This window comes from Pseudoliparis swirei, chromosome 7 (assembly GCF_029220125.1).
Source record: "Pseudoliparis swirei isolate HS2019 ecotype Mariana Trench chromosome 7, NWPU_hadal_v1, whole genome shotgun sequence".
Taxonomy (NCBI): Eukaryota; Metazoa; Chordata; class Actinopteri; order Perciformes; family Liparidae; genus Pseudoliparis; species Pseudoliparis swirei.
In genome coordinates, this window is record NC_079394.1 from 28,634,954 (window position 1) to 28,662,880 (window position 27,927).

Below are 27,927 nucleotides of genomic sequence, written 5' to 3' on the forward strand. Positions count from 1 at the left end.
TGTCAATCAAAAGAGCCAAGATATTATATTCTTGTTCTCTGAAAGGAGAAATGTGTGCAGGGACTCCATCTGGTTATGAAACCATTTGTTTCAGCTCATTTCTCTCTGTTCACATCAGTGATCATCAGTTAATTCATGTTACATTAAGATCATATTGGGCTCTTATCTTTATTTATAATTCAGTGAACCCACCTCAGAGTCTCCAGGCTACAATGTGGACTCTCCAGAAAACCAGTCAGCAGCTTCACTCCTGAATCCTGCAGCTGGTTGTAACTCAGATCCAGTTCTCTGAGACTGGAGGGGTTTGACTTCAGAGCTGATCCCAGAGAAGAACAGCCTTCCTCTGTGATCCCACAGCGTGACAGACTGTAAACACACAAAACAACACACAGAGTTTATTATATCAATACACAATGAATCATTATTGACATCATGAACACGAGTGGCTTTCACTTTGGTTTCATCTTCTTCTGTAAACAGACATTTAGTTAAAATCCCGTCAGTGAAAGAAGAAGAAAAGATGACAGAAACAATCTGTTCATCATCCAATCAGATGAGTTCATGTTTTAATGTGAACTCCACTTCACAAGGTTTCCTGCAGCTGGTAGCAGACCTGACCCTCTGGCCCCTGACCATGTGGCCCCTGACCCCTTGACCTCTGACCCTTTGGTTCCCTGACCCTTTGGCCGCTGAAACTGTGGCCCCTGACCCTTTGGCCCCTGAAACTGTGGCCCCTGACCCTTTGTCCCCTGGCTCTGTGGCCCCTGACCCTGTGGCCCCTGACCCTGTGGCCCCTGGCTCTGTCCCATAGGCCTGTTCAGTAATCCATCAGCAGCATGAGGCCAGACAAGTTGTCCATGTCGTGCTTGTAGAGGACGACATGCAACGAGGCAGCTGATGTGAAGTGGAACATGTCACCAGGAAATGAAACACTTGATGGATCAATAGAGCGTATTCACTCACGTGACCACAACAACCTTTGGCGGCCATGTTGGGGTCCCAGCACGGCATTGTTTTGCTTTATTTAATGCCGCTCTTCTTTAGAAATGACCATTATATCCTGAAGGAGACACGATTTCAGTTCAAAGCGGTGTGCCTTGTGATTATGGTTCTGTGCCTCACTGTTGGATGTGGGACTAATGATTCAGAATATGGGTTTATCAGCTCAACAAGAGGCTTTTACTTCAACTTGTCATCTCCTTCGGCTTCACTCGGCGTCTGAGCGTTAGGACTGTTCTCATGTGATTCTGTTGACACATCGGGTTGTGGGCACGTTTCCATTGACACTCTCGTCAATAATCTCTTTTTGCTTTTTTCGTCGAGCGAAAATCATCAATGTCTTTCACTTGCGCAAAAGGAACTGTGGATGGAAACTTGGGAGGAAGCCATGAACATGGCAACTCCGTCGGGCGATGTCTGCCTTTACTCTGTGATTCATATCAAGGTAAAATAAAACACTGGCTCCATGGGAACAGCATCAGCACGGCAGCCAAACAGTCACTGCTGGTCCTGAAGGAGCTGGAAGCGGCTTCATCAGACACTCGTCCTGGAGGCGGAGCTGTGACTACGGATCATATATGAACCCAGACACGGGGCGCTTGATGTTCCAACATTTGTGGTATTTCCACAACAAGTATAACGCAGAAATAGTTGTTAATGTCCCATGGTCGATAGCGGAAATGAAAACTGTTTGACAGGAATGTGACCGGGCTATGTGCTGGTAACTAGGGGTAACTAGCGAATTAACCACAAAGTGTTGAGCGAATAAAATCAGGTAAAAAAGCTTTGCAAATATTCAATTCCAACCGCTGACATCTTTCTTTGGTAATGCAGAAGGACATGAGGTTGCTGGGCTCTCGCATAATCAAACAGCGGACACGATAGCCAGGTCAACTTCTTCTGACATTTAATACGTGGGACCCCAAGATGGCGCGATTGAGATTCTGACGTCACGTGAATACGCTCTATAGGTAGATCCATCAAACAGTTATTGATTAAACATGAAGGTGCTACACTAGCAGCAGACAGTGAACCCACCTCAGAGTCTCCAGGCTACAACGTGGACTCTCCAGAAAACCAGTCAGCAGCTTCACTCCTGAATCCTGCAGCTGGTTTCCACTCAGATGCAGTTCTCTGAGACTGGAGGGGTTTGACTTCAGAGCTGATCCCAGAGAAGAACAGCCTTCCTCTGTGATCACACAGCATGACAGACTGTAAACACACAAAACAACACACAGAGTTTATTATATCAATACACAATGAATCATTATTGACATCATGAACACGAGTGGCTTTCACTTTGGTTTCATCTTCTTCTGTAAACAGACATTTAGTTAAAATCCCGTCAGTGAAAGAAGAAGAAAAGATGACAGAAACAATCTGTTCATCATCCAATCAGATGAGTTCATGTTTTAATGAACTCCACTTCACAAGGTTTCCTGCAGCTGGTAGCAGACGTGTAGAAGCAGCTTACGGCCGGAGGATTCATGACTTCAGAGAGAAGATGAACCTGATCACAAGGATCACAACAAGTTTCATTTCAACACTTATTTCATTTAAATGGATAAATGTTTGGTTCTTTACATGTGAATAAATAACTCTTTTTATGAGGAACATTGACTCACTCAAGTATATATATATATATATATATATATATATATATATATATATAATATTTATAAAGTATGGTACATATAGTATACTCATCAATACTCTCTGTGTCTCTCTCAGTTACATTCTGTAGGTGAAGGACAGGGGGCCCCTGACCCTTTGGCCCCTGACCCTTTGGCCCCTGACCATGTGGCCCCTGACCCTTGGCCCCTGACCCTGTGGCCCCTGACCCTGTGGCCCCTGGCTCTGTCCCATAGGCCTGTTCAGTAATCCATCAGCAGCATGAAGCCAGACAAGTGTCATGATTGTATATCAGGTATAATTAAAATCCTTGAGGTCCAGTTAGAGAGTTTCCTCACTAAAGGTCAGAACATCAATGTCAGATATGCGCTCTATGATTTTGTGCCATATGCATTGAAGTAGCCAACAGTTGTATTAACGTGTGTATGTAGTAAACAACTGACTGTCAAGTTAAAGTGTCACACCGCGGGGAGGTTTGTCTTGTCTTGGGTTTTTTTCTTGTAACTTCCTGTTTTATTTTGAAGTCTAACTCTCCCTCTCGTTGCAGGTCACTTGCTCTTCCTCATGTGTCACCGGTGTGATGGTCTCCCCTGACCCCTGACCCCTGATGGTCCCCCCTGACGGTCTCCACCTGACCCCTGACGGTCTCCCCTGACCCCTGGTGGTCCCCCCTGACCCCTGACGGTCTCCCCTGACCCCTGACCCCTGACGGTCTCCACCTGTTCCCCAGGACCCTCATGTGCTCATAGTCTGCGTCTCCCCTTTGTCTGGGGCCAAAGTGTTTGGCCTTGGCCTCAGCCTGTTGCCACAGCCAGAGTCACGGTTTCCTGAGTATCTTCACCCATGTGAGTTGTTTTCTGTTTCCTCCTTGAGAGTGACTTTTCCTTTGTAAATTTTCTAGTTTAGCTTAGCTTTGTTTTATTTGTCAGCCGATTTGCTGTCCTCCCGTTTGGAGAGACTTTGTGTTTTAGATTAGCCCGAGTATATTTAGTGAGCTCTTTTCCAGAGCCCTTTTATTTGTCTCTCCTCAAAGAGGTTCGGATTTCAATAAAGTGAGCTGTCGTTTCTCCTCTGCATCTGAGTCCTCATTTTAGTCCAGGCCGGACATAAATAAAGAGAACTAAATATAATAACATCTACAACATATTTATTATTACAGATTTTCAACTGAACTGGATTAATTATGAATAATAAATACTCTAATAATAAATACATTATCTTCTCTTATTTAAAGTAAAATAAAGGCCGGATTTAAAACAAATCTTTTGAAAAATGTGATTTAAAATAAAGGACTTAATTTTACAATAAAATATTGAACTGAATTGTCCTGCAGCTTTAAATTCAGTTTCTTCAGGCGTCAAGCGATGTTAATCAAAAGAGCCAAGATATTATATTCTTGTTCTCTGAAAGGAGAAATGTGTGCAGGGACTCCATCTGGTTATGAAACCATTTGTTTCAGCTCATTTCTCTCTGTTCACATCAGTGATCATCAGTTAATTCATGTTACATTAAGATCATATTGGGCTCTTATCTTTATTTATAATTCAGTGAACCCACCTCAGAGTCTCCAGTCTACAACGTGGACTCTCCAGAAAACCAGTCAGCAGCTTCACTCCTGAATCCTGCAGCTGGTTCCAGCTCAGATCCAGTTCTCTGAGACTGGAGGGGTTTGACTTCAGAGCTGATCCCAGAGAAGAACAGCCTTCCTCTGTGATCCCACAGTATGACAGTCTGTAAACACACAAAACAACACACAGAGTTTATTATATCAATACACAATGAATCATTATTGACATCATGAACACAAGTGGCTTTCACTTTGGTTTCATCTTCTTTTGTAAACAGACATTTAGTTAAAATCACGTCAGTGAAAGAAGAAGAAAAGATGACAGAAACAATCTGTTCATCATCCAATCAAGAGGAGGACGGACTTCATCTTTCAGTGAACAGCATTTGCTGAGTCAGCTTTTTTTTAAATCGCGTTGTGTTTGTTGGTCTCTGGTGATAAGCTTTGTTATCGTGAAGCGACCCTGTACAGGGGCTTTGTATTTGGAAGGGTCTAGCCTCCTCAACCCCCCTCGAGCCCATCGCGGGGAGGCAGTGTGCTGGTGGAGGTGCGTGTGGCTGTGATTGGTGGAGCAGAGGAGGCGTGGTTGGACCTGCTCTGGGAACCGAATTGAGGTTAGTCTGTTGGACGAGGCGTGTTGATAGATGAAACTGTCCGCTCAGGTACTGGCGTCAGAGCTTCGTCAATGTGTTGCTGGAATACTATCAATAAGCACTGTCTCTGTGAGGAAACACGACCCACCACGTCACCATGGAGTTCATATCCTTCATCTGTAGGGAATCATGCTGAATGTGTCTCTTGAGTGAGCCGTGTTGTCGTGACGCAGTGTTGTTGGGTTGACTTGTCGCGAATCAATGTGACAGGTTCTTGAGGATCAGTTCCTGTGGTCATGACATCGATGTGGACGACATGCAGCACGTGTGTGTGTGTGTGTGTGCTCTCCAGTGTTGGGAGTAACGCGTTACAAAGTAACGCGTTACTGTAATTCCACTACTTTACGGCAAAGCGTGTCCAGAGTGGAAGTGGAGCAGTATTTTTTAAATCAACTAACCAGTTACAGTTACTGAAATTTAAATGAGTTGGGTTACTCGCGTTACTCTCTTTTGGCAGAAAAAGTGAACACTTGCAGACGAAAGCAGACCGTAGAGCTACTTTAGCTGCTTCTGATCTGACATATAGCAGGACCTTGGTGGGCGCAATGATATGTTTAACGTCTTGGGACGTTATGGACTGATAAACACGGAGCAGGGGGAACGGGACGACGAGGTATTATTCCTCTCCTTTATTGGGCATCCACCAACACAGACAGCGCTCCTCTCCAGCTCAGCAGCTCGAGCGTCATCAACAACCGCGGTTCCGTCAACCACCCGTAGCTTCCGTTTTCCGACAGGTTCTAACGCCTCCCCTCTACTCCGCCAATCTGACGCATCTCCCTCTCACTCGCCAATCACAGGCACGCCCCCCTCGTGCCGCGCGTGCTGCCCACTGCGGTGCACTGTGATTGACAGCCACTTCCAGTGTTGCCAGGTCCGCGGTTTTTGCCGCTGGTTGAATTTTGTGCCCGGCTGGTTGGATAGACCTATTTTACCGCATGCAAATTACATGAATATCTTTAAATAAAATCCATATTTTACGTCATGAAATAATTTATTATATACCAATCTGATCTACCAAACTGACTCCAGATCAGCACGTACATACCGCGCTCACTAGCACCCCCTCAATTATATACAACACCTCAAAGGCACGCTTTGTTTTCTCTTTTAATTAGTCGTAATGCTTTGTGGGCCAATCCGACTTTTATTTCATTTCGTGGGCTAATGTGATAAAAGCACTGTTAAATCAAATTAACAAAAGACTTTATATATATAGCGATTTGAGGCCATTGCCTGTTGATTTAGTAATAGATACAACATGTTTATTTAATTTGACTGTTCAGTACTGTTCATGACATTAAAAAGCAGACATAAAAGTAACAAGAACACTTTCCTAGTAACTAATTACTTTTGATATACAGTAACTAGTAAAATAATTCAGTAGCACTGGTAACTAGTAACTATAACTAATTAATTTCAGTAACACCTTACTGATTATATGTGGTGGTTACTGTGGCGTGAAGTGTTTAAAAACAGAAAGCTGCGGCGAGGAGTGGGTGGGCGGGGGTGTGGTTCAGGAGCGGTGTCTGATTGTCATCAGCTGCTCTGATAACAATCAGACCAGCTGACAAACAATCTGTGTTGGTGTATCTGCGAGGCTTTGGCTTCAAAAAAGGAGTAGATGAGGCTGAAAGACAAGTTAATAGGAAGGCTGCGAAGTGCGTTACAGCAGACAGGGTCATGCGGTGTGTGCCGATGCTCAAGCGGTGGCCTTGGTCATCCGACTGCAGGCGGGGAGGGCAGGCGGGCCTCTATGGCTCCTCCGACTCCCAGTTTCCTCCATGGAAGATTTTCTCCCTTTCGAGCAGTCTCGGGGCCAGGCCTCGCTCAGCCTTGACCGTGTTACAAATTGATGGTCAGCTGGTACCCTAATGTAGCGCAACATATCGCACTTCCCGTGATCGGACAGGTGTAGAGTGACCGTGACACTCACAGGGCAGGAAAGCGCAGTTGCTGGTGCCGAAGAGCCGCCCGAAATGAACTCCAGGCGGCTCACTATAACAATAGCTGGTCACATGGGATGCTGTTCAGACTCTGGACGGATAATGACCGATTCGTGGCGGGCATCCGTGGAATGTCGCCGGGTGGTCAAATCTGCCGGGTATCGGTGGTAAACCTCGGCCATTCAGGGAACTGCTAGCCGCTGCCGGTAATCGATTCATTGAGGCGAATCATGTGGACCTCATCGGGCCATTCACGGGAGTGCGGATGTCGGCTTTGTGTTAGTCTTAGTGGATTCATGGAGGTGCCGCGGCATTTCTGCAAGAGTGCCGGCGCGAAGCTGTTTCGAGTCATCTCGAGTCAGGTCGAGATTCCTGACCAGGGCGCAGTTCATGTCAGAACGCTGCGAAGAACACTAGGTTACTGGTGACCAAGTCTGTTCGGATGATTATGTACACCACAGACCGACGGTCGGTGGAAGCGGCTGAATAGGACTTTGAAGTCCATGATCAAATAAAGAATTTAATAATAATGATGAGCGTGGTGGGATAAATGAAAACCCGGCTCTGTTGTTTGCAATCACGAGTTCCCAGGCCTCCGCAGGGATTTTCTCCACTTTGAACTGTTGTTTGGCAGGACTCACGAGTGCCGACCTCATTAAAGAAAACTGGAGGAGGCGAGCACAGTAAAGCGAGATCAGCACGTCCTGGACCTGCGACAAGCTCCACACTGGAGTCAGCTGTCACGTGGTGCTCCAGGCCCGGGCGTCGCTGTGACTGTACAACAGAGGTGCCAGGCTGGAGACGGGTCACACGGGAGAAAGGCTAACATTGCTTCCTTCTTGTCTAAGCTCCACCATGAAGTGGCAAGGGCCTTTGGTCTACGGCGAGTAGGGGATGTCGACTGTGAGGTGGTGTGCGGTCTGATAGGCGAGGCCACAGTTACCTCAACACCTAAAAGCATGGAGGCGGAGTCTGTTTCTCTGGTGTCCTCGGTATCTGAGAGAGAGGGCTGGGCCTGAAGGTCCCAAAATCCGCAATCCGACCTCGCTCCTTTGTGAAGACCGTCTCTCGGGACCCAAAACAGACATGCCCGGTTACTAAAAAGCAGTTTGCTGATGTGTTCTCTCTCCTTCAGGACACAAACCTCATAGAGCACAGTTGAGACTCCTCCGAATTGTGACAGTGCGGTTCGACTACAGGTTACCTGAACACAAGAGAAAGGTGGTTCAGCGGAGTGGCTGCAATGCTGGAGATGAGGGGTAATGAAGGGTCCCACAGTGCTGGTGTAGCCCATTGTTCTTGGTCAAGAAGGATAGGTCTATTGATTCTGCGTGAACTGTCACTTGGGATGAAAACAGTGTTCACGGTTGATGCTTACCCAATGCCCGGGTAAAGCGAGCTCCTGGACCGACTAGGCTTTCGTGTTTCTTCTGACACTGGATTTAACCAAGGGCTACTGGCAGATTCCTCTATCGCTTGAAGTCTAAGGAAAAACGGCCTTCTCCCTCGTTTGGTTTGCCGCAATTCACCACGCTTCCCTTTGGAGTTTATTCGGGGCCCAGCCACTTTTCAACGCCTCGCCAGACCGGGTGCTGCGTCCACTTGCATGCCACATATGCTGCCGCCTACCTGGATGATGTGATCGCCACACAGCACCACTAGGCGGAGCATGCGGGTCAGCCTGTGCTAAGTCCCTGAGGCAGGCCTGCCAAGCAAGTGTGCAGTTCAGGGGTTATCTGTACCAGCCGGCATCCCCATGGACAAGACCGCCATGCAGCTGTCCCAGACTAAAAAATGAGGCAGTTTTTCTGGCGGGTACAGGTTCATGCCAGATAAGCCCTGACTACCACCAAAGGTGCCTAGATCCTCCCGTGGACCGGTGCCAGTTGGTGTTTGAGGAGGTCAATCTCTGTGAACCATTACACCTCTCTCTCCCTTTTACTCTGCAGACTGATGCATCACGACTCTTTTTTCCAGCAGGTAGTTTGCCCCTTAAATCAAAAGGGGGAGGGGTTCCAAACCCCTAAAATTTTTTGGGGGATTTTGGGGCCCAAAGGCCGGAAAATTTAAAGGCTCAAAAAACCCTGGGGCCCCTTTTAAACAGTTCAAAGCCGGGGGTTTTAAAAAAATTTTTCCCCCAAAAATTTTTTTTTCTATTAGGGGGGCGGGCGAATTTTCTTTCCCTTTAACCGTTTTCGGGATTATTTTTTAAAAAAGAGGGGAAAGTAAGGGTTTTTTTGGGTTAAAAAAAGTAACATGCCCCATTTGGGGGAAATTTGGGGGCCTGAAACAATTTTAAAATTTTTAAAAGGGCGGGGAAAAAAAAACAGGAAACCAAAATTTTTTTTGTAAAAATTTGCCCGGCCCTTTTTTTTTAAAAAAATTCCCCTTTAAAAAAAATTTTTTTAAAAAAAAAAAACCCTTTGTTTTTTGGCCTTTTAGGAAAGGGAAATTTTTGAAAACACTCTTTTTTTTAGCCCCCTTGGGTTTTTTAAAAACCCCCGTTTTTAAAAAAATTTTGTTAAAACCAAAAAAATCATTTTTAAAATGGGGGTTTTAAAACTTTTAAACCCAAAAAATTTTTTTGGCCTATTTTGGGAAAAAAATTTTTCAAAAGGGCCCCTTTTTTTAAAATTTTAAACCCCAAAAGGGGCCCGTTTGGGTTTGGGGGGGCCCCACTCCAAGGGGGGCCGATTTTTAAAAGGAGGGTTTTTTTACAAAAACCCCCTTTTTAACCCCCAAAGGGGGGCCCCACCAGGTTTAAACCCAAAAAAACTAAAAATTAAAATCTTTTTTGGGCCTTTTTGGGCCCCCCCTTTTTTAAATCCCGGGGAAAAAGAAAAACCAAAAAGCTCCCCTAAATTTTTTTTGGCCCCCAAATTTTGCTTTTGGGGGTTAAAAAATTGGGGGTTTCCCCCCCGGCCACCAAAATTTTTTACATAAAACCTTTTTAAAAGGGTTTTTTTTAAAAAATTTTTTTTAGAACAATTAAAGTTTTATTTTTTAAAAATTTTTCGGGTCCCATTTTCCCGGTTTTTCCCGCATTTTTGGGGAAAACCCCCAAGGGGCCCTTTAAATTTTTTCCCTTTTTGGGCCTCCGGGCCCGCCCAGGGGGGGTTTTCCCCTTTTTCCATTTGGGGCCCGGCCCAAAATTCCCCCAAAAAAAATTCCCCCTTTCCCAAAATTTTGTACGGGGGCCAAGGGTTTTTTTACAAAAAACCCCCGGGGGTCCATTGGGGCCCCGGGGGAAAAAAATTTTAATTTTCCCAAAAAATTTTTAGGTTTAAAAACAAAATTTTAATTTAAAAACCCCAAAAATAAAATTTTTTAAAAAGGTTTTAAAAATTTGAAATTTTTTTAAAAACCTTTTTTATTTTGTTAATATTTTTTTTAAAAAATTTTGGGTTACTTTAAATTTTTTTTTTCCCCCCAAACTTTGTAGTTTCCACCCGGTTTTTTTCCCCCCTGATGGTTTCCAAACCTTTTGGTTTTGGGTTTCTTAATGAAAAAAAATTTTTATAAAATAAGAAATTTTTTTCCCCCCCCCTTTTTTTCAAACCCTTTATTAAATTTTGAAAACGGGGGTTTTTTTAAAAAAAACCGTAAAAAAATTAAATCAGTTTTGGGAAAATTTTGAAAAAAATTTTTTATAAAAAAATCTTTTTATTTTAAAAAAAGGTTTTTTACATATAGTATACTCATCAATACTCTTGTTCTCTCAGTTACATTCTTTTGGTGAAGGACAGGGGCCCCTGACCTGTGGCCCCCCTGCCCTTTGGCCCCTGACCCGGCCCCTGCCCCCGGGGCCCTGCCCTGCCCTTTTGGGGCCCCGGGCCCCCCTGCCCTTTTGGCCCCTGACCCGGGGCCGGGCCCCCTGCCCCTTCCCCCTTGGCCCCTGACCCTGGGGCCCCCTGGCTCTGTCCCATAGGCCTGTTCAGTAATCCATCAGCAGCATGAAGCCAGACAAGTGTCATGATTGTATATCAGGTATAATTAAAATCCTTGAGGTCCAGTTAGGGGTTTCCTCACTAAAGGTCAGAACATCAATGTCAGATATCGCTCTATGATTTTGTGCCATTGAAAGTAGCCAACAGTTGTATTAACGTTTTGTTTTAGTAAACAACTGACTGTCAATTTAAAAAAGAAAACTAAACTGAATAACATCTACAACATATTTATTTTTATAGTTTTCCCAATTGAACTGGATTAATTTGAATAACATACTATAATAAAAATACTATATTTTCCCTTATTTAAAGTAAAATAAAGTTTGTATTTAAAACAGAAAGCTTTTGAAAATGTGATTTTAAAACCCCATTATGTATTTTCCTTTTATCACTTCATTTTTAAAAATTTCGTTTCCAGGGTAAAAAAGCGATGATAGCCTTTTCACTTGTTTGAGTTGATCATGTTGTTCTGTATTATTTTTTTTAAAATTATTATTTGTATGTGTCACGTTATGGTAAAAAACTTTTTGTGTTTTTTCCCCCCCCAAAATTCTGAAAATGCCCCTTTTGCCTGTCTTAAAACTTGACCCCTTTCAGCTGGCCCTTTAACTCCAGCACCGGACTGGGGTGAAAAAAGATTGACCCCCTTCCCCTTTTTCCGCCTGGTCGGTCCTTTTTCCCTTTTATGTTTTTCATTCCCCTTAAAAATCAATTATGTTTTAAAGTGTTTTTATTTATTTATTTATTTGAGTGTTATTAAATCTCAAATAAGAAAAAAATTTTTTTTTTGAAAAAATAAATGAAAAGGTAATAAATCAAACATTTAAATTTTTAATCAAATAAAAAAAATTGAAACAAAATTTGGTTTTTATTGTTTATTTTTTCCACAGTTGATTAATTTTATCATTAAAATAAAGGTCTAAAAAGGTTTCCCCTTTGAATAAAAATTTTAAATTGGGGTTTTTTTATATTACTTTTTTTGGGATAAATTAATAAAACAAAAAAAAAATGTTCTTAATTTATTTATGAGGTTTTTTAAACCATTTGTTTTTTTTGTAAATTTAAAATAAATTTCATGGCCTTTTTTCATGACATTTGTTTTAAACCCAAAAAAATTTATGAATTCAACCCCAATTTTGGTGATTAAAATTTCCTTTTTATTTTTTGTTTTAACTGAAAGATTTAATTTTTTTAAATTAAAATTTTTGGGTTTTTGTTTTTTTTCCATTTGAATTCAAAAATTTTGGGGATTTTTTTAAAATTCCCCCTTTGGGTTTCCGTTGATTTTGTTTTTTCTGACCCTTTTTGGCAAAGTTAAAGTGGGGGACCCAATTTTCCAAAAAACTTCCCCTTGGGCTTTTTAAACATCCAAAAATTTTAAAGGTCAAACTATATTTTTAAAATTTTGAAATAAATCTTAAAAAATTTATTTTTTTTTAAAGCTGTTTTTTTAAAACAAGCATTGAAAAGGATTTCATTTTAAAATTTTTTAATTTTTCCCGGGTTTTAAAATTTTTCAGTTTCTTCGGGGTAAAGCGATGTCAATCAAAAAATATTTTTTTTAAAAATGGGGCGGGGACTCCATCTGGTTATGAAACCTTTTTTCCTTTTTTGTTAAAAATCAGTGATAATCAGTTAATTTTTAAAAGATCTTTTCTTTTTTTTTTTTCAGTAAACCCCCTCAGAGTCCCCAGTCTACAATGGGACTCCCCGTCCAGCAAGCTTCACTCCTGAGTCCTGCCCGGGCCCTCAGATCCAGTTCTCTGGACTGGGGACTGGGAGCTAAACTGAGGACAGAGCCCAGCTTCTCTCTGTGAGGTTACAGTCCTTCAGCCTAAGGAGGAAAGATTAATACAAACAACATGTTTAATAAAAGTAAAACATCAATCCATTTTAAATCCATACAGAGCTTTGTTGGGCGCCACGGCAATCAGGAGCCCCCTTGAAGCAGAGTATTTCTTCAGGTAAAACCCCTCCAGATCTTCTTCGTAAAGAAGATAAAGGCGACCACTGAGCAGGAGACAGTTTATCTGGGGACGCCCTGATCTCAGGGCCTGTTGGATCTCCTCCACCAGAAACCATCGTTCAGTTCATTCAGACAGTGGAACAGATTGATGTTTTTCTCTAGACACATCCTCACTGATCTTCTTCTTGATGTACTGGACTGTTTCCTGATTCCTGTGAGCTACTTCCTGTCTGTGTCAGCAGAAAAAACTCTGATTGGTCTCCAAAGACCCAGGGGGGCGGAGGAACAAGTCCAGGTGTCCATTTGGACTCCTTGTACAGCACTCTGGTAGAGATGTTTGAGTTTAGGTTCTCTTTTTTCCCCCAAAAAGGGCCCTTTTCTCCTGGTTTTTTCTGCCATCAGGTTGACACCAGAGTTGCTGAAGGTCAGATGGACATGAAGAGCAGAAAACTCCTGAACACTCAGAGGGAAACCAGGTCCTGGGTCCTCTCTCCTCTCTAAAGATCTGTGAACACTCCTAACACTGAGGCTGCTCTGATTTTGATGCCCCCTCGGTCAGGTCGCATTCATAGAAGATCGGGTTTCCCCTTTCTGCAGCTGATCAAAGCCAGTCTTCCCAGAGACTCAGTCTTCCTTCTCTCTGGGGACCCCCCATCAAACTTGCCCTTTTTTTGGACTGAACCACCAGGAAGTGGATGTACATCTCAGTCATGGTATTGGGCAGCTTTCCTCCTCTGTGGTCTTACCCCCAAATTTCCCAGAAAGACGGGAGGGGCACATGATGTGGAGGCTTGGAGGTCTTGATGGGGGAATGATCCTGCGGGCCCTCCCTCACCCCTGAACCTCTTCCTGGTTCCTTCGGGGGGTCAGTGAACCCTCCCTCTGTAAAAGCCAACACAGTCAGGGGGGATCTGATTGGCTGCTGCAGGTCTTGTGGTTATCCAGGGGCGGGGGGTTTCCCCTGAAGAGGTTTGTCAGCAGCCAGACTTTTTGGACATCAGTCAGGACCTCATTGTTGAGGAAGTCCAGGGGGAACTAAAGACCGTAAAAATGAACACAACCTGGAACTCTTCAAACCTGCAGATTCCTGCTTCTTTGGTTTCAGTAAAGGGTGATGGATAATTTTACCAAGCTGAACTTCTTCTTTTAATTCAGCTCTCTAAAGTGAATGGAAACAGGAAGTGGTTTGGGGCTTTGTCTTCGGGTCCAGTGAACTTCTGTGTTGGGACTTTTTTCAACCCACCCTTTCATCACTGTTCTGATTGGCTCCTCTCTTCCTGGCGAGGCTTTAAAGGGTTTTTTGGATGGGTGTTTCTGGTCTGTGGGTTTCCTGGATGCTGTTTCAATCTGTCTGACCTCATGCCCCTTTGACCTCTGCAGTCCCCCCCTCTGTGATGTAGAGCTCTGTGGATCTGGTTCAGGGGGTTTTGGGTTTTCCCTTTTGGGGACCCCTCAAACACCCCTGGAACTTCTTCTTCAGGTTAGACTTGAGTTCATGTTGGGCTGCAAAAGTTTTAATGAAACAAAAAAATTTTCGGGGGGTTTTTTTTGAAATTTTTTCCTTTCTTTCTCGGGTTCCCCCCCTTTTCTTAAATTTGGGCTTCCCCCCCCAGCTTTTCCTTAAAAGGGTTTGGGATCGGGGTTTGGGGCCCATTTTCCCAGCCCCTTTGGAAATTTTTTCCAACCTTGAACAAAGGAATACAAGTATATTATTATTATTTTTTTTTAAATAACTTTTTTTTTTATTTCCTTTGGATTATTTTTCAAAAAAAAAGAAAACAATTAAAACAGTATCTTAAAAAATAAAAAAACACATCCAAATCATCCATATCCATAAAAAAAGTTAATTAATTTTTGTCCCCAAAAGAGGCCCCAATGGGAGGGGGAAAAAAACAATAAAACAACCTGGTTACAAAGTAAAATAACTAAAGGGTCATTAATATAAAAGTACTAAATAAATAAAAAAATAACAAATAAACCTTTTTCTTTTAATTTTTTTCTTGACCCCTAAATTTATTATAAATCTCAATATTTTTTTGCCCCCTTTTTTTTAAATTTTGTCATTTTTTATGGGAACCTGGTTTAATCTCTGTCCCCCTGAGTTTGTTTATTTTTATCTTTCTTAATTTTTCTGGCAATCTTTAAAAATATGTGTTCCGTTTGGGTTAAATCTTTTGGGTATAGCCCCAGCACATATTTAAGGGATTTTTCTTTTTTTGTTTTTTTTTTTAAAAACCTTTTCTCTCATTTAAAGAAAATTTCCCCTTTTTTCTTTTTCCCCAGCATAAGTTAAAGGATCCTTAAATATGAAGAGATTAAAAATTTTTTAAAAATATCAATTTTTTGTTTCAATCAAATTCTTTCCATTTGCTTTGATTCCATGACTTTTTTTTAGATTTTTTTCCCAATTATATCATTTAATTCAATTCCATTTTTCCTTGATGTTCAATGTATTTTGTTTCTGTGTGAAAACCTTTAAGGGGGTTTTTTATTTGGGAAAAAAGGTTTTTCAAACTAATAAAATAGTTTTCCCTTTAAAATTTTTTCTGTCTGTCTTTATGCTTTGTTTAGTGTCTCTTTTTTGGGTATCTATAAAGGGAAAGTGTACAGAGCTCCCCCCCTTGGGTGAGATTTTTTAAATAAAATTTTAAAAACCAACATTTTAAACAAAATTTGAAGAAATTTTTTAAACATTTCCTGGGGGTTTTTTAAAATTTTTTCCAGAAAAAAAATGTTTTAATAACTTTATTTAAAAATTTAATTTTTTTCCCTGTCATGTTAAATTTTTTAAATACATCTTACTTGTTAAAAAGTGCTTTTTGGGAAAATTTTTTGACCCTTTTTTGGCCTGAAAATGGAACTTTTGGCCTTTTTCAAAAACTTGTTCATGCAGGATCCCAAAGGGTTAACATGCTCTCCTGCTTTTATGACAGCTGATTTTACATCAACACACAAAACCCTGAAACACAAAAAAATTGGTTTAAATTCCATTTAAGTTTTTTTAAAAAAATGCATTTTTCCAGGATCTTTAAATTTGGTTGCTGGTTCAATAAAGATTTTTTTGTTATTTTGTTTTTTTTTTGATTCTGAAAAGTGGCTCCCCCAGAACTAAACGGGTTCCTCCAGGGTGAGACCCCCAAAAAAAAAGCGGGTTTTTTCTGGTGGCTGGGCATAGTTTTTTCCCTCTCGTTTGGGGGGCCCCCGGGTTGGGGAAAGGGTTTTTCGGTGGAAGCCCTCACAATTTTGAAAAAAAAATCCCCGGGGGGGCACTTCTGCTGGAAAATTTCCTTTTTTTTCCCTTGGGGTTTTTCCAAAAATTTTTAGGTTTTTTTTGTTCAAACCCCTAAAACCCACAATCCTTTTGGGGGTTTAACCTGGAAACCAGTTGGTTTTTTTAAAAGTTTTTTTTCCTTTTTCAGAAACCCTTTTACACCCCACTGTTTTCCCCCAATTCCCCAGGGGGATTCTTTTTTGGGTTGGCATAAGTTAAAAAAGGGCCCTGGGGTCCTTTTCCGGGGCCTTTCCCAAATTAAATTGAATTTTTTTCCCAAGTTTTCCCCAATTCCCTTTTTTAGCCCCCAAAAAATTGAAGTTTTTTTAGAAAAAAATTTAAACCATGGGGGGGTTTTGGTTCTTTTTGTTTTCTATTTTTGGGGGCCCATTCCGGGTCTTTCCCCCTTTGTTTCATTTTCCAAATTTTCCAAAATTTTCCCAGTTTGGAACAATTAATAGGTTTCGGGGTTTGATGGGGTTTTTCCCCTTTTCCCCTTTGGGGGGGGGGAAAGAAAATTTGTTTCCAGGTTCTTGGGTTTTTTTAGGGGTTTTAAAAGTTTAGTTTTCTTTTGGGGAAAAATTTGAAACTAAATTTTTTTTGGAAAAGGCCCCTGGAAAACAAAAAAAATTTCTGGGTAACCCCCATTTTCCCCCTCCCCTCACCAAACCCATTTGGGAAAGGGGGGGGAATTTTGGGTTTTTTTCCATTTTTTTTTTGGTTTGATTAACCTTTTGCCCCTGGGCCCAAACAAATTTTGTTTTTTTGGAACTTTTGTTAACCCCTTTGTTTTTTTCAAATTTTCCTTTGGTTTAGAACCCAGGGGGGGGAAAAGGGGAAAACCTTTTTCCTAAAATTAAACCTTGTTTCCAAAAAATTGGGGGGAAAATAAAATTTACCCCCCTCTGATTTTGTTTCCCCCAAATTAAAGGGGGGAAGGGGTTGGAAAAAGGGGTTTTAATAAAAGCAAAACCATTTCTAAGGGCTTTTTAAATTGGTCATTGGTCCAAAACCTTATTCCCTTGGGGAATTTTTTTTATATTTTGGATTTTTTCAGCAATCCCCCATTTACAAAGAGGGAATTGGGGCGGTGAAAATCCCCGTCTCCAACCCTTTTTTCTCCGGACATTTCCTGAGAAATTTCCACCCAATTTCCAAACCTCCTAAAATGGACCCCCTTGGGGTCCAAAAATACAAAAAGGAAAATTTAAATTTAAAATTCTTCTTTTTGGAACCCCCAATTCCCCTATTGTTTTGTTAAAAAGGAAATAACCCCCCAACTCTTTTTCAAAAGGGCCTTTTGGGGCCATAAAAGGAAACCCAATTGCATTTTTAAAAAACCCTGTCTTTTTTAAAAAAATTTCCCCTAGATTTTGGAATTTTTAAAGGGGCCTTTTAAAGGGTTTTTCCCCCCCTTGCCCCCAGGTTTGAATCCCAGTTTGGTCCGGGTTTTTTAATTAAAGTTAAAATTTTTAAATTTTTTTTTGGGGGTTCCGAGAGTTTTAAAAGGGCCCCCCCACCCCCTGGCCCAAGGGACCCTTTTTCCTTTTCAAGGAACCGAAAATTTTTGATGCGGGAACCAATAAAATTTTTGGGATTTCCTCCCCCCCCATTTTTTTTATTTAAATATTTTTCCCAAAAAAATAGAAAGGTTTAGGTTGTTTTCAAAACTTTTTTAAAAAATTTCCTCCTTTTTGGGAAACCCCCATTTTTTTGGGTTTTAAAAATTTTGTTGTTTTAAAAAAAGGGTTTAATTTGGTTTCTTTTTAAATTTTTTCCAATTTCTTAGTTTTTTGGACCCTTTACTAATTTAAGGTTTTTTGGGGTTCCTTTATTTGACAATTTTGGCATTTTGAGGGTTTTCAAAACCTCTTTTTCTTTCTTTCCCCCCCTTGGGTTTTTCCTATTTTAAATTGTTTGAAATTTTTCAGGAAAATTTTTTTCCCTTTTGGGTAAAAGGTTTCAAAGTTAAATTCAGGGTTTTTGCTTTGGAAAATTGCCTCCCCTTTTTTTGGGTTTAAAAAAAAGCCCCTTTTTTTATTTCATTTAAATAGGTTTCTTTTTGGGAAAGGGAGTCCTTCTCCTTAATATGGTCCCCTTCGCCCCAATTTCAACTTTTGACCCCATTTTTGTACCCTTTTTTTTTTGTGGATTTTTTGGGGTTTCTCCCCCTTTTAATCTTTTTCCTTAAGATCTTTTTGGGCCCTTTTCCTGGATCCTTATCAAATTAAAAGGGTTTACCTTTTTCCTCCTTTTAAAAATTGGGCCAATTAACCCAATCACATTTGGAGAAACCAATTGCCTTTATATTTATAATTGTTTTAAATATTTTAAAGGGTTATTGAGGGATTCAAAGTTTTAAATGTTTTTAAATTTTAAATTTTCATTTTTTACATCAAAACTGTACAAGTTTGTATTTTATGATTTTGTTTTATTATTATTTTCTGAAAAGTGTTTAACCTAATCTGTGAACATCGTGTTAATGTAGATTGTAAATGCATTTTGGGAAATTTTAATTTAATCCAATAATACCAACTGACAATAAAAAACAAGCAGAATTCTCCATCTTCAATTAAAGACCATAAAGTCTTGAGTGTCTAGATGTTGACATCAGAGGTCAGAGGAGGTTTAATACATACGGTTCAGGAAGGAACTTAGCTTTAATCCATGTTTCATCAAGTTAGGGCCGGGGAAACCCCAAAAAACCCAAATAGTATTCATACTTAAACTTGTCACCTTTTTTGGGGAAATTCGCCCTTTGAAATCAAAATAGGTCATCCACGTGAATCGTGTAAACCCAAGAGTTTTTTTTTTTGGGGGAGGGGGGGGGTGCCGTTGAGATTGCAGTGAGAAAATTTTTTCTTGTAATAAAACATCTTTGATGGGCGTGTTGAGTCTCGGCCAATCAGCTTTAAAATGTCTACAGCGTTTTTGTTGATACTAACAAAGGGATCCTTTATTAAAAAGATATGATTTTGCATATTTTTTATCGATACTTCATTAAAGCTGCTCCTGTCAAGCTGTCCTCACAACTCTGGCGGGTCCCCAAATGAAAAAGGCGTTCCCAATGGGGGAAACTTTTGAGTTCTTCGGCTTTAAAAAATGAAATTTAAAAAAAAGAGGTCCAGAAATTTTTTAAATTTTAGTTCTTTTCTCCAAATGGAGAAAGTTGGGAAAAGGTGAACCTACAGGTATTTTATTAAATTTTGTTCATTTTTGGGGAAAACGATTTAATTTTTAGGGATAATAATGTATCTATGAAATTTAAATTTTTTATCTTTCCCGGGGGGCAAAAACTAAAAAATCCTTTTTTAAATTTTAAAATTTAAAATGAAAAATTTTAAATTTTTTTTATTTATTAATTATAGAAAATTTTGTTTTTCGTTTTTTTATTATTTGAATTTTGGTACTTTTTATATATTTTGGGAGGTATAAAATTGAAATTTAAAAAAATTTAGTTCCGTGGCCCAACCGGGGGAACGATCAAAGGAAAATCCCTTTAGTTTTTTCCCTATTTTAAATAATACCTTTAAATTTATTACCCAATTAAATAGGGCTTGGTCGAGCGGGGACCTTTTGTTCTTAAAAAGTTTTTAATTTATTTAAGATTTTCCAAATTTTTACCCTCATAGTTTCAGGTTTTTAAATTAAATTTCCAATCCTTTCCCGGGATTTCCCTTTTTGTTGCAACCTTTGGGCGGTTTTTAAATTTTGCGGGCAAGGTCCAAACCAAAAATAAAGGAGGGGTTACCCTCAGGGTAAAAACTCGCCTTTAAAGTATTAGGCCCCAAAGACTGAACTCCTCTTTATTGGGTTGGCCGGGCCCCCTTTTGGGCCCACCCGGGGGCCGGGCCAATCCTCCATCAAGGGGTCCCCTCTTTGAATCCTAAGAAAAAAGGGCCCGATTTACACATTTAAATTTAATTTTTTTGGGGTAAAATTCCCCGGGAATCCCCTTTGGGTTTTGGGCTAACTCTTTGGAAAAACGGGGCCCGGGTTTTATATTAGGGCCTGTCCAAAGGTCCAAGGGCCAAAGGGAAAAAGGGGGGTCTGAAAAAACCCCGGGTTGAGGGGGGTCCTGGGGGAAACCGTGCCAAAGGGGAAAGGGGTCACCTTAGCTTTTTGGCTGAACCCCAACCTTTTGAAATCCCCCTTTTTTCCTTACATGCATCTTCAACACACACCCTCCCCGGGGCCCCCGGGAACACCCTGCAAAGGGGCCCGCAAAAAACCGGGCGACACATTTTCAAATTAAACTCAAGTTTTTTTTGGTTTTAAAACTTATTTTTAAAAGGCTGAACCCCTCTTTAAATATGTTTTTCCAAAAAAAGAAGGTTATTTCATGGAAAAAAAAAATGGTGCCAAAAGTCCCGGTTTTTAGGGCCATTAAAAAGGTCCGGTGGTCCCAGGGCCAGGTTTCTGGTCTTCTCAACCCAACACCTCAGGTTAGGGTTTTAAGTTTATTCGGGGAGGGCCTCCTGGAGAAGGTCCTGGTTTCTTTTCCCTTTCCCCAAAAAATTTTTCCCGGTGTGGGTTTTTGTGTGGTGGGGGTGGTTGCCCTTTGGAAACCTTTTTAAGGGAAAAAAGCGTGTTTTTACGCCCTCAAAAAAAAAACCCCCTTTGAACGTCAAAAAACCCCAAAAAAAATCCAACCCGGTTTTGGAGTTTTTAAGAAAGTTTGGAAATTTTGGGGTTAAAAAGGACCGGGGGGGGGTTTTGGGGGGTTCTCCCCCCTTTCAGCCAACCTCCCCCAAAAAATTTTTTTCCTTCCCCCCGCCCCCTCCACGTTCTAAACAGCTGCTGTTGTGTCTGTGACTGTCCACCAGCTCAGCCTCTGATCCTCTTCTCTCCCGGAGAAGAAGACCATGACTCAGTTCCTCTGATGAGCTGCAGCTCTGCACATTTCACTGAGAAGGATCAGGAACTGAATTCAGTTTGTTTGACTGCCCAAAATCACAAATCCTACTTTGCTTCAGAGGGCTTTACAACCTGTACACATACGACATCCCTGACCTTTGACCTTGCATTGGATCAAGAACAATTTAAAAAAACGGATGAAAAAAGGGAAGAATCCTTCAGGAGAGCAACAGAGGAGGATCCGTCTCCAGGATGGACGGATCAAGAACATGTCCTAAAGACATCAAACATGGATCACATGAAACTTCCTGATGGTAAACTCAAGTTATTTTACTCAGAGATCAATTATCTGGGGATCTATTGTACTTCTGGTCACATGACATCTATTGTACTTCTGTCAGTGGCGGGCCGTCCGGGCCTTCTAAGCCTTCTCTGAAGCCGAAACATAATTACAAAGTTAGAGCTATTTTTAATAAAATTAAAATAAAGATTTTTATTTGCTCTATTGTCTTCCCCTGTTGCTGTGCTTCCATCCTGTTTCCAGTCAATTAATTTTAAGGGCTTTATCCAATCAGATGTCAGCTCCACAGTCTATGGAAGAAGGCAGCTCGTCTCAGGCCTTCTGAGGCCAAGAATAAATACAGCCTGCTGACCTACATGGGACCTTATCGAGGTTGGAGACTTGTCATCCTCAGAGTCCCCGTTGTTCCTGTAGTCCTGTAGGACAGAAATGGGAAGACAAGAACAGAAGGAGGGAGGGAGGGAGGGATGTCGGCGCTGAGGCAGAAGAGGGAGTGAACAGCTTCGACGTGTTTCAGTAGCCAGGGCTCGGGTGATTGGCTGAGTAAGGGGCGTGGCCTTAACACCATTAGTTTGTATGTTTCCTCTTTAATTTAACAAGTAAAGACATCAAAGACGCTCTGATGGAACATAACATTGAAATATTCCTTATACTTCACAGTAAATGACTGAATTTTACTTTTACTGCAGTTAAATGGATCAAATCGTTCTTCTACTCTCCACCTCTTCCTCCTCCTCCTCCTCCTCCTCCACCTCCTCCTCCTTCACGTATAATTATTTCTGATCATCATTCATAAAAAGTGACTCGAATGTTGTAGTATTTTAATTTCTGGTCCTCGTCAGTTCTCAGTGACCCTGGAGGAGCATCGACTGGGGGCGAGTGTCTGCTTCATGAGTCTCATCGGCTTCATCCACTCAGCTCGGCCTCATGGTTCACTGTTTATCATTAACTACTTTAATAACTTCCAAAGGTTCAATGTGTGTCCATTTATAGTGTGAAACTAAACCTTCCATGGACAGTAAAACACTCGTAAACCGCCTGCTCCCCTTTTACAACTCACAAGAAACTCCGTGTCACGGAAGTTCACGACAACGTCAACACAATCTGTTGATGGACAGAAAGTTATGTTCATCTTTTCATCACAAAGCTTTAACAATAGATATTATTGTCAACAACAACAGTTAGGTTTAGGCCACAACAACAGTCTCCTGGGTGCCCCCATGGTGAGGTGGAGGTGGTGGGAGACAGGAGGTCGATGGCTAAGTTATTACTGTCGATGTGTTTATTACTGTTGGTTAATGTTCACTATTTATATTACTTTGGCCCCGCTTGCTGCTGTAATCCTGTAACTGTGGGACTCCTAAAGGAAAATCTAATCTGTGGTTTAGAGCCATGAAACCACTGGACTTCTGCTTGAAGAGGACGTCACCTGCTTAGTCACCTGGATGCATTTTATGTTGTGTGTTTCACCACGAATAAAGATCCTCATCGACTGACCATTTACTTTCACTTCATCCTGAGCGACACGTAAAGAAATCAGACAATTCATGTCCACGAAAGCACCCGACCACAGAGGCCAGTTGAGTCCAAAGTAAATCAATCATCTGAGATTCCCCTCTTCATCGGCGTCTCCCGGCTCCTCAGTGATGTCATGTGTCCTCCTCCAGAGACAAACACAGCGCTCTGCAGTGTGTGAAGGAGACACTCCTCAGACTGAAGGCCAGCACATCAGGATTCTTCTTCACGGACCAGTTGGAGCTGCAAAGTCCAGTTTCATCGACGCTGTGGACAGCGTCCTCCAGGGCAAGACGTGCATCAAGGCTCTGGCGGCCAGAGGACAGTCCTGCTTCAGCCACAGGGACCAGAGAGTCTCCAGCTGCAGTGACTGGGACATACATGTGGGTTGTACGATGTCATATCTTTGGAATAATGAACATGGTTCCCCCCATTGTTAACCGCAGCCTATTACAGCTCCTTGGTTCTTCCTTTTCACAATAAAAGGCCCGGGCAGAAACCTTCTGGTCAGGAACGACTCGACCCAACAGCGTCCGGGTGCCGTCCTCAGGACATTTGGGCTCTGACCGTTGAGCTGTGAGCAGAATGGAAAGCGAGATTGTTCTTTATTTATTATTTTGCATGTTTTATTTTTCGCTGTGTTCCTAGAAATGTAGAGGAATATATCATGTATTTGCTACACCTCAAATACAATGTTGTGTCATTAAATACATGAATATTGTCCTGGTGTCCACTATGATTGACATTCATAAAAGGACTATTGTCAAGTCAATCACCTGACCTGAATGCAATGGAGCTGCATTTCACTTGCTGAAGACCAAACTGAAGGCAAAATGCCCCAAGAAGCATCAGGAGGTGAAGACAGTGGCAGTCGAGGCCTGGCAGAGCGTCACCAGGGATGAAATCCAGCGTCTGGAGACGTCTCTGGTTCCAGACTTCATGTCATTGACTGCAAAGGATTTCCAGCCAAGTATTAAAATTGACAATTACAATGATGATGATGTTAGTTTGTCCAATGACTTTTGATCCCTTGTGTTGTAATTCCTGCACCGTTCATCTGATGTGGAGGTGAAGACCCTCACATTAAAGCTGAAGGTCTCTTAAAGCACATCTGGATTGTTTCATTCAAAATCCATTGTGGTGGTGTACAGAGCCAACATGATGAGGATTGTGTCAATGTCCAAATCGTTATGGTCCTGACTGTATATATGTATATCTATCAGAACCAGCTATACATATTTTATAATTTAAAAAAATCGAATCCGCAAAACTGTCATGCATCACATGATCGTGTTGAGAATGCAGCGTCAGTCAAAACCTCTCCTCTCCTCTCCTCTCCTCCTCTCCTCTCCTCTCCTCCTCTCCTCTTCCCTCCTCTCCTCTCTTCTCCTCTCTCTCCTCTCCTCTCCTCTCCTCTCATCTCCTCTCCTCTCCTCTCCTCTCTCTCCTCTCCTCTCCTCTCATCTCCTCTCTCCTCTCCTCTCCTCTCCTCTCCTCTCCTCTCTCCTCTCCTCTCCTCTCCTCTCCTCCTCCTCTCCTCTCCTCTCCTCCTCTCTCCTCCTCTCCTCTCCTCTCCTCTCATCTCCTCTCCTCTCCTCTCCTCTCCTCTCCTCTCCTCTCCTCTCCTCTCCTCTCCTCTCCTCTCCTCTCCTCCATCAGGTGGAGTCCTTCCGGCGGCCGGCGTTCACTGAGCTGCTGGATGAGTTGGAAGAAGTCTCAGAGAGTCTGGAGCCGCCGCCATCCGACGCCACCGCGAGCTGAGTCGTCCGCCTCGGGGAAGAAAGAAGCCCCTTCCGTTCATCCGCAGGCCGGCCGCCGAGGGTCCTGTAGGAGTTGTAAAACAGCCGTTAATGTGGTCAACCTCACAGGGATGTTATGGACAAAAAAAGAAAAAGGGAGGGAGATCGGGTCTCCGATTCTTTAAAAGGCTCATTTGTAGGCTCACTTTTCGCTTACGGCCATACCACCCTGAACACGCCCGATCTCGTCTGATCTCGGAAACTAAGAAGGGTCGGGCCTGGTCAGTACTTGGATGGGAGACCGCCTGGGAATACCAGGTGCTGTAAGCTTTTTCCCACTCTTTAAAAAAACCACAGTCTTCATTTAGTCGATGGTACATCCCCAACTACGGGGTTTCTCTTTTTCGGGGGATGGGGGGCAAGGTGCAAAATGCTTACAGGTGTTTTCTCTTCGACGGGGGGAGGGGAGATCGGGAAGGTTTAGGTCTTTGCCCAAAGTGATGAAAAGTAAGGACGACGTGCGTACAGGTGTAGATCAGTGCTGAGAATCCAATAGGAGTTGTAAAACAGCCGCTAATGTGGTCAACCTCACAGGGATGTTATGGACTAAAAAAGAAAAAGGGAGGGAGATCGGGTCTCCGATTCTTTAAAAGGCTCATTTGTAGGCTCACTTTTCGCTTACGGCCATACCACCCTGAACACGCCCCTAGCAGGAAGCAGGAAGCAGGAAGTGAGCAGAGAGGTGAATTGTTTGGCACACGGCTGTTTTGGGGAGACCTTTTTCTTTCTCAATTCTTTTTATTTTCATATGCCCTGAATATTTTTCTGTTGGACTGGGAACGCATATCTTGAACCCCCAGCAGTGCTGCACTGTTTGGGGGGGAATTCCCCTACCTTTTCCCCCCTTTTTTTCTAAAGGGGGGGGAGTATTTTTCCCTGCAAAATGACGGACCCAAATGGTGAACTGACACTGAATCCTCAAGCAAAAATGACGGAAGAGTACCATAAAAAGTCGGCCATAAGAATGAATGAAATAGAGAAAAAAGAGAGGATTACAAATGAGGGAAGAAAGAATCGAAACCTGACCCTGAGTGTCGAGCTTGAGGGGGAGAATTCCTTTTCAGCCATGGAGCTGATGAGATGTGTGCGGGAGCTGTGCGGAGGACTGGTGGCGTGCCGCTTCATCGGAGCCGGAAGCACAGTGACGATGAGCCATCCGAAAGGGAAGGAGAGACTGCTGGAGGGCTTCAGATGGGCGAGGCGAGGTCCATGCTCGGGAGCTGTGTAACGATGAGCTGGTGGTGTCCTTCCTCAACCTGCCTTTCTACACTGACGACGGGGAGATCCTCGAGAAGCTCCACGGCTGGGGAGTATCGGCTGTTTCCCCGATTAAAAGGCGGATGTGGCGGGCACAAAGATTGCTGATGGTACCAGATTCCTCAAGGTAAAGTTCAATGACCAGATCCAGTCCCTGCCTTATTCAACCAAGTTTAACACGGCTCTGGGTGTGGAGCATTTTAGAGTAATACATGACAAACAGATAAAAGTATGCAGGATGTGTATTCAGCCGGGGCATCTCATGAGGGAATGTCCTGAATTTTCCTGCCATAAATGTGGAGTCCAGGGGCATTTTGCAAGGGAATGCAGCAAAAGCGCAGCAAAATGCAGTTTGTGCTTAAATAAAACTCAGGAATGTATATGTAACAAGAGTGAAAATGAAGATGTACAAACAGAGAATGAAGTCTCAGAGCCTGAGGGCGAGGGGGAAGAGGAGATGGGGGAAGGGAGCGGAGAAAGCGAGGCGAGTGATGTGTTGGGAGAAAGCAGTAAAGAGATTTTTGCGGACGCCGTGTCGGAGGCCGTGTCGGAGCCTGCGGAGGCTGAGCTTGTGGATGGTGAAGGCGGGCAGATCACAGTGCCGGGTAAAGATTCCAGAGGGAATGGGGAGGAGGCGTGTGAGCCTGTGGGGAAAGCAGAGGGAAAAAGCGGTGGGACGGTGCTCGTAGAGAAGCCAATACTGCTGGTCCCACCTGCTGCATTAGAAATCAAAACGGCCAAGGCCGCTCCACCTGCCTCTTCAGTAAGCAAAAGCCCCACATCTGAGCTAGGCACGGCGCTCCCTCCCAGGCCTGAAAATAGACGCCGCAAAGCATCAAACGAGGCTCCACAGACGGCAGAAGAGTCGGACTCGGAAATGGACATGGGGGATGTAGCTGTCACAAGAGCCAAACACAGCGAGAGGCAGAAAAAGACCTCGACCAAGAGGAATAAAGTTAAAAGCGATAAATGATGGTTTTACACTTCCTGATAATAATCATGTGTGCACTCACAGGCTTCCAGATAAAGTCACTCAATGGAAACAGGCTGCGAATACTGCAAAAGTGGGCTCAATATTGAGCCAATTAAGGCTGACTTATTATGTGTCCAGGAGACAAGGTGGGATGTGGACTCTGTGAAATATTGAAACAGCAGTGGATGGTGAAATATATTCCAATGAAGGGTCCTGCACCTCACGTGGCGTGGCGGTTTTCTTTAAATCCCATTTTTTTGAGAATATAAAAGAAATTCACAAGGACAGAGAGGGCAGAGTACAAGTCATCGATTTCAGTTTTGCTAACACCTGCTACCGTCTGATAAACGTATGCACCAATGATGAAAGTGAGAGGAAATGTTTTTCCAAAATCTCGAGAAATGGATTGATGGAAAAACCTTTTGATTGGGGGACCCAAATGTGGTACTCACTGAAAGGACCTTCGAAAAATAATGCGATAGGAACGATAGCAGTAGAACTACCTTAAAGGACATAATATTTAAATCCAATATTATAGATGTGTGGAGGGTTCTCAATGGAAGCGGCTCAGGGTTTTCCAGGAGACAAACAGTTGCGGGGAAACTAAAACAATCCAGGATTGATTATTGTTTAGGGGCTTCTGGGGTGTTAAAAGAAATTAGAACATGCACATATTCTTTTAATTCATGGAGTGATCACGCTTTTATGACAGTAGGTGTAGGTGGTCAAGGGAACAAAAAGGGTGGGAGAATATGGTGTTTAAACATAAGCCACCTAGAAGATGAGGTGTTTAAAACACAAATAAATAAATATCTGAAAATGGTGCCTACAAAGCATTTGTTTTGTTGATGACGTAATGTGCCTAGGGAAGAAGTAAAAGCAAAAATCAAAAGATGTGTATCAGTTTCCAAAAGGCAAGAATAAAAGTTGTGAGGCAAAACAAAAAGAAAAGATTTAAATGCCTTCTACAAAAGGGGAGATGCAGAAATGCTAATGCGACAATCCCAACTACAGTAAGTGACTCATATGAGCTTATATAAAACTAAGTTACATGAAATTGAAAAAAGCGATGTAGGGGCGCAATAATCAGAAGCAAGCGAGATATATGTAACTGAGGAGAGAGATGTACAGCTTTTTTTCTGGGTTAGAAAAGTTAAGCCAAAACAAATCCTCCCTCTCCAGGTTGGAAAATTCAAACGGAGATAATAACAGAAAAAAAAAATGAAAGAGAGATAATGATAGCC

The 27,927-nt window shown here is 42.3% G+C and overlaps 2 protein-coding genes, 1 non-coding gene and 1 pseudogene across 3 annotated transcripts in view; 2 read left to right on the forward strand and 2 right to left on the reverse strand.

The window, feature by feature from the left end:
• Nucleotides 1-27,927, reverse strand: part of LOC130196675 (protein NLRC5-like) — a 1,158,129-nt gene that overhangs the window by 441,205 nt on the left and 688,997 nt on the right. Inside the window, 1 exon segment of the mRNA XM_056418994.1 lies at nt 2,038-2,211. Coding sequence (XP_056274969.1) covers nt 2,038-2,211 — 174 coding nt within the window.
• LOC130196681 (protein NLRC3-like) overlaps nt 1-27,927 on the reverse strand; it is a 223,339-nt pseudogene that overhangs the window by 125,940 nt on the left and 69,472 nt on the right.
• Nucleotides 1-27,927, forward strand: part of LOC130196679 (NACHT, LRR and PYD domains-containing protein 12-like) — a 373,575-nt gene that overhangs the window by 25,396 nt on the left and 320,252 nt on the right.
• LOC130197472 (5S ribosomal RNA) lies at nt 24,605-24,723 on the forward strand. The gene has a single exon (XR_008832450.1). It is a non-coding gene; the product is annotated as a 5S ribosomal RNA (ribosomal RNA).